This window comes from Chiloscyllium plagiosum, unplaced genomic scaffold (assembly GCF_037043375.1).
Source record: "Chiloscyllium plagiosum isolate Xiang-an unplaced genomic scaffold, Cpla_swu_hap1 HiC_scaffold_12, whole genome shotgun sequence".
Taxonomy (NCBI): domain Eukaryota; kingdom Metazoa; phylum Chordata; class Chondrichthyes; order Orectolobiformes; family Hemiscylliidae; genus Chiloscyllium; species Chiloscyllium plagiosum.
This window is the reverse complement of record NW_028270150.1, coordinates 107,338,393-107,354,230: the sequence shown is the minus strand read 5'-3', so window position 1 is coordinate 107,354,230 and position 15,838 is coordinate 107,338,393. Positions and strand designations below refer to the sequence as shown.

At 43.8% G+C, this 15,838-nt stretch overlaps 1 protein-coding gene across 8 annotated transcripts in view; it reads right to left on the bottom strand.

Moving 5' to 3' along the window:
- The window catches only part of akap11 (A-kinase anchoring protein 11), a 104,054-nt gene that overhangs the window by 86,530 nt on the left and 1,686 nt on the right, over nt 1-15,838 (bottom strand). The window contains exons 2-6 of one of the 8 annotated variants that reach the window (XM_087993170.1): nt 14,806-14,879; nt 11,805-11,866; nt 7,615-7,663; nt 6,714-6,833; nt 6,510-6,616 (exon numbers count right to left, since the gene is read on the bottom strand). In XM_087993170.1, coding sequence (XP_087849296.1) covers nt 6,510-6,566 — 57 coding nt within the window. In that variant the 5' untranslated portion in view covers nt 6,567-6,616; nt 6,714-6,833; nt 7,615-7,663; nt 11,805-11,866; nt 14,806-14,879. Of the gene's footprint in view, nt 1-6,509; nt 6,617-6,713; nt 6,834-7,614; nt 7,759-11,804; nt 12,228-14,805; nt 14,880-15,838 lie in introns of those variants that run through there. The other 7 variants (XM_043694432.2, XM_087993171.1, XM_043694437.2 and 4 more) reach the window with 7 other exon arrangements.

Below are 15,838 nucleotides of genomic sequence, written 5' to 3'. Positions count from 1 at the left end.
GGGCATAAGCCCTTCTTCAGGAATGAGGAGGGTGTGCCAAGCAGGCTCAGAGAAAAGGTAGGGAGGAGGGACTTGGGGGAGGGGCATTGGGAATGTGATAGGTGGAAGGAGGTTAAGGTGAGGGTGATAGGCCGGAAAGGGTGTGGGGGCGGAGACGTCGGGAAGAAGATTGCAGGTCAAGAAGGTGGTGCTGAGTCCGAGGGTTGGGACTGAGATAAGGTGGGGGGAGGGGAAATGAGAAAGCTGGAGAAATCTGCATTCACCCCTTATGGTTGGAGGGTTCCTAGGCGGAAGATGAGGCGCTCTTCCTCCAGGCGTCATGTTGCCATGGTCTGGTGATGGAGGAGGCCAAGGACCTGCATGTCCTTGGCGGAGTGGGAGTAAAGCGTTCAGCCACGGGGCGGTTGGGTTGGTTGGTGCGGGTGTTCCAGAGGTGTTCTCTGAAACGTTCCGCAAGTAGGTAGCCTGTCTACCCAATGTAGAGGAGGCCACATCGGGTGCAGTAAATGATGTGTGTGGAGGTGTAGTTGAAATTGTGACGGATATGGAAGGATCCCTTGGGGTCTTGGAGGGAGGTGAGGGGGGAGGTGTGGACACAAGTTTTGCATTTCTGGCAGTTGCAGAGGAAGGTGCCGAGAGTGGAGATTGGGTTGGTGGGGGGTGTGGACCTGACGAGGGAGTCGCGGAGGGAGTGGTCTTTCCGGAACGCTAATAGGGGAGGGGCGGGAAAGATATCCTTGGTGGTGGGGTCTGTTTGGAGGTGGCAGAAATGACAATGGATGATACGATGTATCTGGAGGTTGGTGGGGTGGTAGGTGAGGACCAGTGGGGTTCTGTCCTGGTGGCAATTGGAGGGGCGGGGTTCAAGGGCAGAGAAGCGGGAAGTGGAGGAGATGCAGTGGAGAGCATCGTCAACCATGTCTGAGGGGAAATTGCGGTCTTTGAAGAAGGAGGCCATCTGGGTTGTTTGGTATTGGAATTGGTCCTCCTGGGAGCAGATGCGGTGGAGGCAAAGGAATTGGGAATATGGGATGGCGTTTTTACAGGGGACAGGGTGGGAGGAGGTGCAATCTAGGTCGCTGTGGGAATCGGTCGGTTTATAGTAAATGTCCATGTTGAGTTGGTCGCCCGAGATAGAAATGGAGAGGTCTAGGAAGGGGAGGGAGGAGTCTGAGACGGTCCAGGTAAATTTGAGGTCGGGGTGGAAGGTGTTAGTAAAGTGGATGACCTGTTCAACCTCCTCGTGGGAGCACGAGGTAGCGCCGATACAGTCATCGATGTAGCGGAGGAAAAGGTGGGTGTGGTGCCAGGTAGCTGCGGAAGATGGACTGTTCCACATATCCGACGAAGAGGCTGGCATAGCTGGGGCCCATGCGGGTGCCCATGTCTACTCCTTTGGTTTGGAGGAAGTGGGAGGATTGGAAAGAGAAGTTGTTCAGAGTGAGGACCAGTTCAGTCAGTCGAAGCAGGGTGTCAGTGGAAGGGTACTGGTTGGGTCAGCGGGAAAGGAAGAAGCGGAGGGCTTTGATGCCTTTGTGATGGAGAATGGAGGTGGAGAGGGATTGGATGTCCATGGTGAAGATAAGGCGTTGTGGGCCAGGGAAGCGAAAATCATGGAGGAGGTGGAGGGCGTGGGTGGTGTCCCGAACGTAGGTGGGGAGTTTTGGACTAAGGGGGACAGGACCGTGTCGAGGTGTCAGAGATGAGTTCGGTGGGGCAGGAGCAGGCTGAGACAATGGGTCGGCCAGGGCAGTCAGGTTTGTGGATTTTGGGCACTCTGAAAAACTTCTCTTTCCAATCCTCCCACTTCCTGCAAACCAAAGAAGTAGCCATGGGCACCCGCATGGGCCCCAGCTATGCCAGCCTCTTCGTTGGATATGTGGAACAGTCCATCTTCCGCAGCTACACTGGCACCACCCCCCACCTTTTCCTCCGCTACATCGATGACTGTATTGGCGCTACCTCGTGCTCCCACGAGGTGGTTGAACAGTTCATCCACTTTACTAACACCTTCCACCCCAACCTCAAATTTACCTATACCGTCTCAGACTCCTCCCTCCCCTTCCTAGACACCTCTATTTCTATCTCGGGCGACCGACTCAATACATACATTTACTATAAACCGACCGACTCCCACAGCTACCTAGATTACACCTCCTCCGACCCTGTAAAAGCTCCATTCCATATTCCCAATTCCTTCGCCTCTGCCGCATGTGCTCTCAGGAGGACCAATTCCAATACCAAACAACCCAGATGGCCTCCTTCTTCAAAGACCGCAATTTCCCCTCAGACGTGGTTGACGATGCCCTCCACCGCATCTCCTCCACTTCCCGCTCCTCCGCCCTTGAACCCCGCCCCTCCAATTGCCACCAGGACAGAACCCCACTGGTCCTCACCTACCACCCCACCAACCTCCAGATACATCGTATCATCCTTCGTCATTTCTGCCACCTCCAAACAGACCCCACCACCAAGGATATCTTTCCCTCCCCTCCCCTATCAGCGTTTCAGAAAGACCACTCCCTCCGCGACTCCCTCGTCAGATCCACACCCCCCACCAACCCAACCTCCACTCTCGGCACCTTCCCCTGCAACTGCAAGAAATGCAAAACTTGCACCCACACCTCCCCCCTCACTTCCCTTTAAGGCTCCAAGACCCCATATCTGTCACAAATTCACCTGCACCTCCACATACATCATTTACTGCATCCGCTGCACCCGATGTGGCCTCCTCTATATTGGGGAGACAGGTCTCCTACTTTCGGAATGTTTCAGGGAACACCTCTGGGACACCCGCACCAACCAATCCAACCGCCCCGTGGCTGAACACTTTAACTCCCCCTCCCACTCCGCCAAGGACATGCAGGTCCTTGGCCTCCTCCATCGCCGGACCATGGCAACACGACGCCTGGAGGAAGAGCGCCTCATCTTCCGCCTGGGAATCCCCCAACTACAAAGGATGAATGCAGATTTCTCCAGCTTTCTCATTTCCCCTCCCCCCACCTTATCTCAGTCCCAACCCTCGGACTCAGCACCGCCTTCTTGACCTGCAATCTTCTTCCCAACCTCTCCGCCCCCACCCCCTCTCCGGCCAATCACCCTCACCTTAACCTCCTTTCACCTATCGCATTCCCAACGCCCTTCCCCCAAGTCCCTCTTCCCTACATTTTATCTTAGCCTGGTGGACACACTTTCCTCATCCCTGAAGAAGTGCTTATGCCCAAAACGTCGATTCTCCTGCTCCTTGATGTTGCCTGACCTGCTGCGCTTTTCCAGCAACATATTTTTCAGCGTCTTATTATCTAAGAAAGGATATACTTGCTAAAGTGAGGGTGCAATGAAGGCTCACCAGGCTGACTCCTGAGATACAATACCAACAGAAAATTTGGAAATTTACATTTGGTCCTCACATTCAAATCACTGATAAAAGTTTTAAATACCTGAGGCCCAAACAACAATCAGCTCACAGACTGCCTATCTGAGAACTACCCATTTATTCACAGAATCCCTAGTGTGGAAACAGGCCATTCGGCCCCACAAGTCCACAACGGCCCTCCAAAGAGCAACTCATCCAGACCCATTTCCCCCCCCGCCTTATCACTCCATATCTACCCCTGACCAACGTACCTAACCTACACATCCCTGGACACTATGGGCATTTAGCTTGGCCAATTCACCTAACCTGCACATCCTTGGACTGAAACTGGAGCACCCGGAGGAAACATACACAGACATGGGGAAACCAACGTAAACTCCACACAGACAGTCACTCGAGGTTGGAATTGAACCTGGGTCCCTGGCGCTGAGGAGCAGCAGAGCTAACCACTGAGCCACTGTATCGCCCCCAACGCCTACTCTCTGTTTCATGTGCTAAAGTCAATGCACGTCTCAATCAGTTGACTTCCAAATTAAGTCAGCATGAAGAGGTTCAGGTTGCAAGTTGAGGTGAATAGAATATTGAACTATACATTCCCATCAATTTAGTGGACATAATGAGTGTTATTGAAATTTCACTTGGAAATAAACAAATCTTTTTCATCTCAAATATATAGTATCCCATGACAAACTTTCAAAGAGCAAGGAGATTATTCTCAATGATATTGTCATTGATAAAACAGATGATTTGGTTATTATCACCTTGCTGTTTATGGGAGCCTGCTGGTATATAATTGGATGCTGCTGTTTCTTCAAGTGACCCCACTTCAAAAGTACTTGATTGCTCCAAAATGTCTTGGAGCCAGAGATCCTGAAATGTACAACATAAATGTACAGCTCTCTTTTCTTTCATGGATAGTGGAAAGATGAGGATGTGAAGCACAAAAGGTTATTTGATCGTTTTGGGAGTATGTTTGTATTGAAAGGTCTGCAAGATGTGATGTTTGACAGCAGACTGCACTTGTTCTGTTGTCTTCTTACAGGGATCACATGAAAACCTACTCAACTCCTGTGGACTAGAAGTTAAAAGTAATCTTTTCTGAACAGGGGAGAAACCCAAATCTCAAAGTGGTTGAAGGTCCTCAAAACTCCATATGCTATTGTTGACAAAAGCTTGTCCCACAAGAAATCTACGAACCTAGTTTTACAAATTCTGTGTTACCAATGAAAAACACTCCCAGTAATATCGGAGGATCCACTTTCAGCGCCTGGATTTCTTCACTATGGCCTTTCATGAATTACTTTGAAACATATACATGACTGTAAGGCAGGAAATTGCAGCAGCCAATTCATGCAAAAGAAGGTTCTACAACAGCAACACATCACGGTTTCAATGTATGAATAGTGCGAAGGAACATCATGGCGGAGATGACAGACAAAGCCCTAACGTGACGTTCTACTGAAAAAGACAGCACCAGCACCCCCTGTGGCTCAACCTCATTAATGCATTAGAAGGTCAACAGAGGGGTTCAAGGTCAGGAGAGGGATGTGAATGAGATTTCCCAGAACGCTGGCTGGACTGCAGGGCATGTGTTATGAAAAAAGGTTGAGGGAGCTACAGCTTTTCTCAATGAAGCAAAGAAGGATGAGAGATGTGTACAAGATGTTGAGATGATTTGGAGAAGCTGGTGTTGGACTGGGATGGACATGGTTAGGCATTGCACAGCACTGTGTTGCACTCCAGTGGGTTTATTTGGGGAGGGTCTAGCGTTCAAAGGTTTGCTTCTTCATTGGGGGGAGGCACTTCGAAGGCTGGTGCTTCCGGGCCTGTTGAACTATAGGCTGCTGTTGTGTGATTTTTAATTTTGTTCGAGGATGTTGAGAGACATAGATAGAGTTGATAGCCAAAGACATTTTCCCATGGCAGAAATGTCAATCATGACAGGTCATAATTTTAAGGTGATTGGAGGAAGGTTTAGGGGAGATGTCAGAGGTGGGTTCTTTACACAGAGAGTGGTGGGTGCACTGTTAGCAGTGGTAGTAGACTCAAATACATTAGGGACATTTAAGCGACTCTTGGATAGGCACATGGAGGATCATACAAGGAAGCATATATAGGTTAATCTGATCTTAAAGATAAAAGGACAGCACAATACTGAGGGCTGAATGCCCTGTACTGTGCTGTACTGTTCTATGTTCTTCAAATGTGAAGTGCCACCACCAAAGATGTTTCACCAACAATCCCAGAGCAACATACTGAGCACCAGCTCAGTGAAAACAACAAACCTGACTTCCAAGTGGTTTAACTGTGACAGAATTGGCCTGACAAAATGGCAAGGATATCATCTCAGCCAATATCATTAACGTAATCACTGAACAAACCGCTGAGTAAGAAGTGAACACATGTTAATCACAAATGACTGAATATTATGAAGTTACTGAAAATAAGGTGTGTTTGACATTTAACTAACAGCAAATAAAATTCTCATACTGCTTCAAAAGCAAAAATAGCACTCCTTCAGAAAAAGTGTATATAGAGACAGTAGGAAGATTTATCCTTGCAGAATATCTGCAGAGATTCTCCTACTCGTCAGTGTCAATTTCTTAAATCTAAAGGTCACATTGGGTTATACTAACATTAAGATTTATTACCAAAAGATAATTAATTTGTCAATGTTTACATATGTTCCACATCATCATTCATAGGTACTTTCTTTTCCTACATTCAGAGTTTTGAAATATTTTAAATAGTTTCATTACTGCCCAGTAGCTCTCTGATCTGGCATTGCACCACTATACTCAGCGGGCTGCATACAAGGTTTAAAATAAACATGTGACAAAACAAAATGCAGTGGAAGCCTTCAGTGAATCTTAATCATGCAAGGAATCAGGGATTATGAGGAAAAAAATCACGAAAATGGAACTGAGGAGTATTAGATCAGCCATGATCTCATTGCATGGTGAAGCAAGCTCGGTGGGCTGACTGGTCTACTTCAGTTCCTGAGTCTTGTGGCTCATAGAATCTATTGTTTGAAAACAGCACATGATAGAAGCTCCTACTCTTTGAAGTTAGTTTGTGAGTGAGTGACTATTTCATGCATAACATAACCACTCAGTAGGCTTTTAATAATCACCTCTTTCCTCAGAGACATTCTGGACTTGGAACAGCCACTTTCTATCCTGTTATCCATCGTTGTGAGACTGTTGCAGGATCTGACATAGATGAACACAGCACAGACTACTGAAAACAGACAATAATAAAAGGAACAGGTTAATTTTTTTCTGGAAGAGTAGTGGCGTGGAAAACTGACAGAAAGGAAGATTGTGAAAATGTTCACCTTAAAACCATCTGAGGTGGCAAAAGAAACCAAATTTCTGCTGTTCTGTTTCTTCAGAGTGAGGGTTTTGTTTACATCATATTGCACAAGCATTTTTGGTATGACTTTTTTTTTTGAAAACTGTTGAAAAGAAAATCCATGCTGAGACAAACGTAGAAATTAGAACCGATGACATGATGGTATTTGAATGCTGATGCTGTAAACTAACATAACAGTCTTTACTGCAGCGGACAAGCCACACAAGCCAAACACTAACAGCCCCATGAACAAGAACTTATCAGACGGTATAAGATGTACTTCAAAATACATGTTCTTTCTACTTTTTAATGGGCTTTGGGCATCACTGGTATCCATCCCTAATTGCCCTTGAACTGAGTAGTCTGCAGTACACAGAAATGTGAAGGAATTTCTTCTCCCAGAGAGTACTGAATGCCTGAAAGTCACTACCCCAGAGTTGTGGAGGCTAGATCATTCAAAGTATTTAAAGAGGAGGTAGATAGATTTTGAAATTTTAACAAGATGGGGGCTTTGAGGAGCTGTCACGAGAGTCGAGTTGACACCTGGTATAGATCAGACAAGAACGTGTAGAATAACAAAGCAAATTTGAAGGACTGAATAGCCTATGCCAGCATCTATTTCTAATGCTTTTATTGATAAAAAATAGCAAAAGTAGATGTGAGTGCATGTAAGTAAGTTGGGTAAGTAAGCTTCACTCTTATTTTGTACAAAACTAATTTATTTAGTAGTTGGCATTAAACAGAAATCCACAGTCCTGTTGTTAAAACCATTAAGCAGGGTTTTAACAAAGTTTTTATTAAAAAGCAGCATAATTAATAACAAGCTGAAACTGGATAAGTCAGTGAGCAAGGACTTATCCAAGGTACATTGGTAGTGTCCCTACCTGTCATCCAGGAGATCTGAGTTTAAGTCCCACAGAGGTGTAAAGACATCTTTGAACAGGTTGAGTAAAACAGATGAAATGAAATAAATAAAACAAATGTACATCTACTCCAGAGGTCCATAACCACACGTTTCAAAATGTTGACTAGAAAATGACCAGAAAAGACAACGATTTTTGTGGGACAGGCATAGTGTGCCTGGAACCCTGGGTTCAAGTTCCATCTGCCTCAGGGATGCATCAAAACATATCTGAACAGGTTGATTAAAAATATCCATAAAACTAGAATGTCTAAATTCAAGTTTCACCTGCCCGAGGTGTGTTGCACACATTTTAAAGGGCTGATCAAAAATAATCTGTAAACTGGTCACATTAGTGTGATTTACAATAAAGCGAGAGATTGTGATTAAGGGGAGTTAATAGGAGAAAGGGGAAAAGAGGCCTTCTGTAGTTGTTGCTTTTCAAACATATTTTCAAGAACTGATTATTATTCAGGAAACTGGTCAGTTGATCTCGGCTAAGATCTAGTCTATCCCCAAGGTTCAACAGTAAAGTAATTGATGGCAAGGTTAATAAAATATTTAAGAACATAATTAAAATATAAAACTGAATAAATTGTTCCGTAGTTCCTTAGAACATGTTAAGGATATTAGGACAGGTGATGTGTCATAGTTACAGTATATGGGAGATTCGGGATGCCAATTTGGTCCAGAACAATTGTCTGAAATTTGAGGAACTTCGGCTCAGAGTTTACGAGCTGGAGGCTGAACAACAGCTACTGTGACTAAGAGGATGGAGCAGAAAGATTACCCAAATTCTCTGTAACGGGAGGCAGGTGTACCTCTTAGGTTTGGGTCGTCTGTTTTGAAGAGTGTGGAGAGATAGCAGAGTGTCACTGCAAGTGGAACAGGTAAGGACTCCCGTAAGGCAGGAGCTTTAAACTTTGCAATTGTCCTTCAGGATTGAAGCTTTTCTTTTGGTTTGTCTGGATGAAAGTGAGGGTTGCATGGAACAGTAAGCCATTGAGGTGGGGCAGCAATGGGGAGTGAAAGGAATGTATGGTAATACGAGAAATTATAGTCAGAGGGATTGACACCATTCTTTGCAGCAAAGAGTGTGAGTAAGTTTTGTCTGCCTGGTGCCAGGGTTTGGGCATCTGCTCAAGACTGGAAATGAACTTGCAGTGGGTGTGGGAGGATCCAGTCATTGTGGTTCATGTAGCTAACAACGACATAGGTAGGGCAAAAGGAGGAGATTCTGCATCGTTAGAACAAGGAGCTCAGCACCAAATTAAGCAAAACGTCAAAACATGGCTACAGTAATAATGCACAGTTTTCCATGTGCAAATTAGCCAAGGATAAACAAGGTTAGAGAGATGAATGTGGGGCTCAAAGACTGTTGTGGGAGAAGTGAGATCTGTTAGGTATTAGAGGGATGACCCAAGTTCAGGAAATCAAGCAAAACAATTTGGATAGAAATGAGAAAAAGAGGAGTATTGTGGTACAGTGGTAGTGCCCCTGCCTCTGAGCCAGGAAGCCTGGGTTCAAGTACCACCTGCTCCATAGGTGTGTAAGAACATATCTGAACATGTTGATTAGGAATGGAAAAAGAGAAAGATAAGAAATTACTTATTGTAGTGGGGCACAAGATACAACAGTAACCTTATAGTAGACTGGAACATAAAGGATAAAATTGAGAGAGCTTCTCAGAAAGGCATGGTAATAACAATGGAAGATTTCAATTTGTATAATCAATTGAAAATGACGTTATCTTGTGAGTGAATCAAAAAATCTGAAGGTTGGCACCTGTGATGCTGGAAGCCGAAATGACTGAAGTGTTTGCACCTTTGTCTTTCACATTGAATTCTATGCTGAGCACATCAATGAGGGTAAAAAATAGATCCATTAACCATGGTTAATTTTAAAAACAGAATCAAATTTTTCTCAAAGGAAAGAGACAAGCGGCAGGTGAGAAGATGTGGATGGAATGTAAAGGAAAACAAAGAACGACCAGAAAATGAATAAAGGAGGAAAACCTAAAGTACAAGAGAAAGCTAGCAAGAAATATTAAAGCAGATAGGAGTTTCTATAAATATCTAGAGAAATGATAAGAAAGTGGGTGCTGGCCCTATTGAAAGTAAGACAGCAGAATCAATTATGGAAAATAAGGAAAAGGCAGATGAACTGAACAGCAATATGCATCAATCAATAGAGAATACAAGTAATATCACAGAAACAACCACAAATTAGGAGGAACTCAGAAAAATCAATTACCAGAGGAGTGGTACTGAGTAAACTGTTGGAGCTGCCTGCTGACAATTACCCGAGTTCCTGATGGACTTCACCCGAGAGTCTTAAAATAAGTGGCTCATCAGATAGTTGATGCATTTGATTTAGCCTTCCAAAACACAGGGACAGTTAAACTAATGAGTTTTGACAAGATTTGTAGCTCAGGTTGAGGTTCTGGATGTAGGTTTGCTCGCTGAGCTGGAAGGTTCGCTTTCAGACGTTTCGTCACCATACTAGATAACATCTTCAGTGAGCCTCCAAATGAAGCACTGGTAGCATGGCCCACTATCCACGGAACTCAAGGAAACCTAAACATAAATAGAAAGCGGGCCATGCTACCAGTGCCTCATCCAGAGGCTCACTGATGAGGTTACCTAGTATGATGACAAAACCTCTGAAAACGAACCTTCCAGCTCAGCGAGCAAACCTACATCCACAGTTAAACTAAATTGGAAGATAGCAACGTCAGAAAGCAGGAAACTGCAGGCTAGTTGGCTTAATATTTCTCAGAAAACATAACAAGCTATTATTAAAGAAATTGTAACGGGGACTATTGAATGATTGTCACATATTGAGAGACAATGAAAACTTAGTCATTACAGAAAATAAAAGGTCATGGTATAGGGATTAGCATATTTGCATGGGATGATGATTGGCTGGGTAACAGAAAGCTAAAAGGAAAAATAAATGGGTATTTTTCAGGTTAATAAGATGCAATGAGAAGCATGTCACAGGGATCAGTGCTGGGACCTCAACTGTTTATAATTTATATAAATGAATCAGATGAAAGGCCAGAAGGTGTGGTTGCCAAACTTAGTAATGCCAAACTTAATAATGCGTGGTTGTGAAGAGGACACAAGGAATCCATAAGTAGCCAAAAGATGTGGTACATGGAGTACAATGTGGAAAAATGTGAAATTGTTTGCTTTAGCAGGAAGAGTGAAAAGGCACATGATCTAAATGGTGAGAGATTGCTGAGCTCTGAGGTGCAGAGGGATCGGAGTGTCCTCGTGCATGAATCACATGCAGGCACAGCTAGTAATTAAAAAATGCTAATAAAATATTATCATGTGTCACAAAGAGAATTGAATATAAAAGGAGAGAGGTTATGCTTCAGTTGTACATTCCTCTATCTTACGGTCTCTGGAGCACTGTGCACACTACTGGTCATCTTATTTAAGGATTTAGGAGGATTGGAGTTCAGAGAAGGTTTTCTTGACTAATACCTGAAATGGGTGCGTTGTCTTATCAACCTTTCTGCATATGAACATATGACTTAAAAAGTTATATGAAGCATATAACTTAAAAACAGGAGGAGGCCACGTGGTCCTTTGCATCTGCTCCAACATTTAATAAGATCACGGCTAAACTTCACATAACAGGCTAGGCTTGTATCACTAGAGTTTTGAAAAACAAGGGGATTCAAATATATGAAATTCTGAGGGATCTTGTCTGGCTAGATGTGGAGAGGATATTTCCTCTGTGGGGAGGATTGAGGGGTTGCCCTTTTAAAACAGAATAGGAGAAATACTTCCTCTGAGGATCTTTGGAATTCACTTCCCCAAAGGATGGTAAAAGCAAAGTGCTTGAATATTTTAAAGGCAGAGGTAGATAGATTCTTGCTAAACAAGACGCTATTGGAGTAGGTGAGAAATATCAACTGGAGGTTAACATCATATTAACCACAATCTTATTGAATGATCAGTCTCAAGGGGCTGATTGGCCAGCTCCTGCACCTAATTTATACATATGTATGCACACTTTCCCATCACAGACTGATCATCAGAAACAGAATCCCAACCTATCTGCTGTCCTCAATTTCAACACTTCTTCCAATTCTCACTTGCCTCTATGTTTTTGATCTTCCACATGAAGCTGAACGAGACATCAAGAGCAATATCTCACCTTCCTCCTTGGATATTTGGCTCTGAATATTGACGGCACACCCTCAGCTGTTGAGCACTGCCCTGTTTGTCTGTTATGGTGTAAAGACTTTGATTGAAAGGGCTACATTAACACAAAGACATCACATTTCAGAGTAATGAAAAATAAATGAATAGATAAATTGTTAAATGAAGGAGGGGTGGATGATGAGTCAGTTCTCCTTCATGTTGACCACCAACTGGAAGAAGCCCTGAGGGTGGAACAGACACCGATCTGTCCACAATGGTACTGTTTGTAGTAATCACCACACAATCCTTGTATAGATGAAATGTCACCTTCACATTGAAAATATCTGCTGTCATGTTGTGTGACACTACCACCATGCTAAATCTGACAGATTTTCAACAGACTGAACAACAGTAGAATTATCACTCACTCTACCATAACAATCAAGCCAGAGGATCGACCCAACCACCCCACCCACCCAATTTAGCACCCCAGCATCAGGCATACCTAAAAATGAGGTGTCAACCTGAAGATTACACACGACAACTACTTGTGTGCTAAATAGTGAAAACAGCATGTGATAGACAGGGCTGATTGATTCCATAATCAACAGATCACATCTAAGCTCTGCATTTCTGTCACATCCACTTGCTAAAGGGGGTGGACAATTAAGCAACTCACTGCAACTCAATTAAGCAATTAAACATCCCCAACCACAATGATGTGGGAGGCCAAGACATCAAAATACAAGGCTGATGCATTCCTAACTATCACTGCCTCATTTTTTATAAAAAAATGACTCCGAGTGTGGGCGCTGCTGGTTAGGCAAGCATTTATTGACAAATCTTAACAGCTTAAAGGGCACTTCAGTGCCAACCACATTGTTGTGGGGCTGGAGTTACATATAGGTCAGATGAGCTCAAGACACAGCTTCCTTCACGAAAGGACATCAGTGAACCACCTCCTGATGCCAGCCTTGATTCATTCACCAGATATGAAGAAATGGAGAGATGCACTAGCAATTAATATTTGACCACCTAAGTGTGAGGCACTGACCACATCCAAGATGATAAAATTCAACTATAGCCCCTGGACAAATATCTCCATCCCCAATGATGGGGGAGCACAGCACATCAGTTCAGAAGCCAAGCCTGAAGCATTTGTACCTCAGTCTCTTACCAAGGTCCCCAGCACACAGATTACAGGTTTCAGCTCATTCAATTCACTTCATTCATTGCGCCACCTCGACAGTCAATCACATTGTGTTTGCTGAATTCCCTACATCAACATCCTGGAGTATACCACTAACCAGAAACGGATTTGGACTAGCCACAGAAATAGTGGCTACAAGAACAAATCTGAGGCTAGGAATGCTGCTGAGGCTAGGAATCCTGACTCCCCACAGCCTGTCCACCATCTACAAGGTACAAGTCAGAAATGTGATGGAATACTCCTTATGTGTCTGCAACTCTAACAACACTTAAAAAAACTTGACTCAATCCAGGTCCAAGCAGTCTATTTGAGCGTCACTTCATCTACCACCTTAAACCTTCATTTCCTCCCACTACCACAACACAATGGCAGCAGTGTGTACCATTTACAAGATAGACTGTAGCAACTCACCCAGAAAAACACAAGCAAGAGAGGCAGGGAACACCACCAGCTGCATGTTCCCCTCCAAGCCACACATCATCCTGACTTGGAAATACATCATTTGGTTCCTGCAGTGTCGCTGGGACCCTCTCCCTAACAACACTGTGAATGTACCTACATGACCTTAACTGCAACAGTTCAACACCATTTTCTCAAGGACAACCAGGGTTGGACAGCGATTGCTGGATAGTCAACAACACTCAATCCCTGAACTAATACAAACTCAGGACAGAGCATTTTGGCTAAACAGCATATTCTTATGCTGGGCAAAAGTGAGGACTGCAGATGATGGCAACCAGAGTTTAGATTAGAGTGATGCTGGAAAAGCACAGCAGGTCAGGCAGCATCCAAGGAGCAGGAAAACCGACGTTTCAGGCAAAAGCCCTTCCTCAGGAATTCCTGAAGGGCTTTTGCCCGAAATGTCTAATCCATATTCTTATGCTGGACAAGTCCATATAATCATGAAGAAGAATCTGTTTACATGCACAAAACCCTGAGGGATAGGCCTCCAGTTCCTGCTCCTAATTTCTCCAGAATTTACTTCAATCCTGTTTCATGTGAATACCTGGTTCCATTTTGCAGTTATTGTTGAAGTCTTTTTTTCTTTCAAAGCTTAGACGATACTGCATTTGTGCAGCCATCATTCTTCATCTCTTCCCAACTTGGTAAAGCCTCCACACCATTCCCAAACATTTTAATGGGCAGTGTGCGGAACTGGTTAGCTTATACTCATAATGCCCACTTTTTCCTTCCCAGAAAGGCAATCTCATTTGCACTAGATGGACTCTGGCAAACAACTGCCATTGAAGCTGTTAAATACTGACAGGCCTGTTAAAGACATCAATTTTCAATTCCCGTTTCCAATGTTCCCTCCGGGCTGCTGCTACTCTGACTAGATCCTTTTCTTGGCATATTACATCATCGACCCCAGATCGAAGCCACATCCTGAAATCAGGCCAGCTCAGGAGAAGCCATGTTCTGCTTAAACCAGTCATCCTGGGTATCCTGGAGTTTCTAGCAGCTTGCTCACTGCCTCCTGCTCTGGCTGACATGAAATACCTCTCATGATCAGCCGACTGCAGATCAACCTTGAATAAGCTTGCACGTACAACCAGGGTGCATTACACTAATATATACCAGAGGACATGATATTATAACACACAATGTACAAAATAAAAATACACTTTGGTAATGCTTGCGTCAGAGCCACAGAACAGTATTTCTACTGCCGCTATCAGTTTTTTTATTTTAAGTTGCACCTACAGCAGCAATACATTCAAGCATTCTCTTAACTGACTCAACACATCAATCTATACTAGATCTGCGGCCTCATTACTCAGTGCAGTTGGAAACAAAAGGATACGGTGGGAAGGACAAGCAACAATGTGTGCTTGGTTCCCAGTAAATGTGCTGACCAGTGGCACTGGCTGCAAATCTCTGAAATGATAAAAACATGAGCAATTTACAAGTGTTCTCTATAGGCTTTTTGAGGCTTGGCATCTTGTGGGCTTTGAGTCTTGAGCATTCCCATGTTTCTGGACTGTCAGACCTGTAATTATCTGTTTCTTCATAAAATTCATTTACATTTGTCAAGCAAAATGTGTCTTTTACTGACTTATGCTGCTATCTCCTTAATTACCTTAAACCAGTGTCTGTGGGTTGTTTTATCATTTTGTTAACCTTATCACTGTTGGTGCTAACCTAGCTGACAGAAGCTATCAGCTTTCTCCTTAAATTCTCTCTTGAACAAAGGTGTCACTCGCCAATCCTCTGGCTCCTCCACCATATCTGGGGAAGATTAAAGCCTTCAACTATCTCCACCCCTACTTCCTTTAACCTGAGATGCAAACTAGGTGATTCATCCACTCTGAGCCCTGCTAATATTTCCATGCATCTTGCCTATCGATTTACTACTACCACCACTCCATCTGCTCCACTGATATTTTGTTGCTATCCATTTGTTATGTAAACATCAATATTATTATATGTTACTTATTATATGTTATAATATGAATACTTATTATATGTTTTAACCTTGTCCCTGTTCCTCTAAATCATATATCACTCTCCTTCTCTCAAATAGGGCCCACTACAACTTAATACATGCTTAGATTTTGGGGTTTGTTATTGTTAAACTCATTCCCTCTTTGCTCGTCTCATTTTTCTTAAGTCCCCCTCTCAAGATTAGATTAGATTACTTACAGTGTGGAAACAGGCCCTTCGGCCCAACAAGTCCACACCGACCCGCCGAAGCGCAACCCACCCATACCCCTACATTTACCCCTTTTTTTAACCTAACATTATGGGCAACTAAGTGTATTTCACTTGATTCTCACTCCAGAATTCATCTAACATGCAACATATACCATTTTCTCATTTCATATGATCTAGTTGCC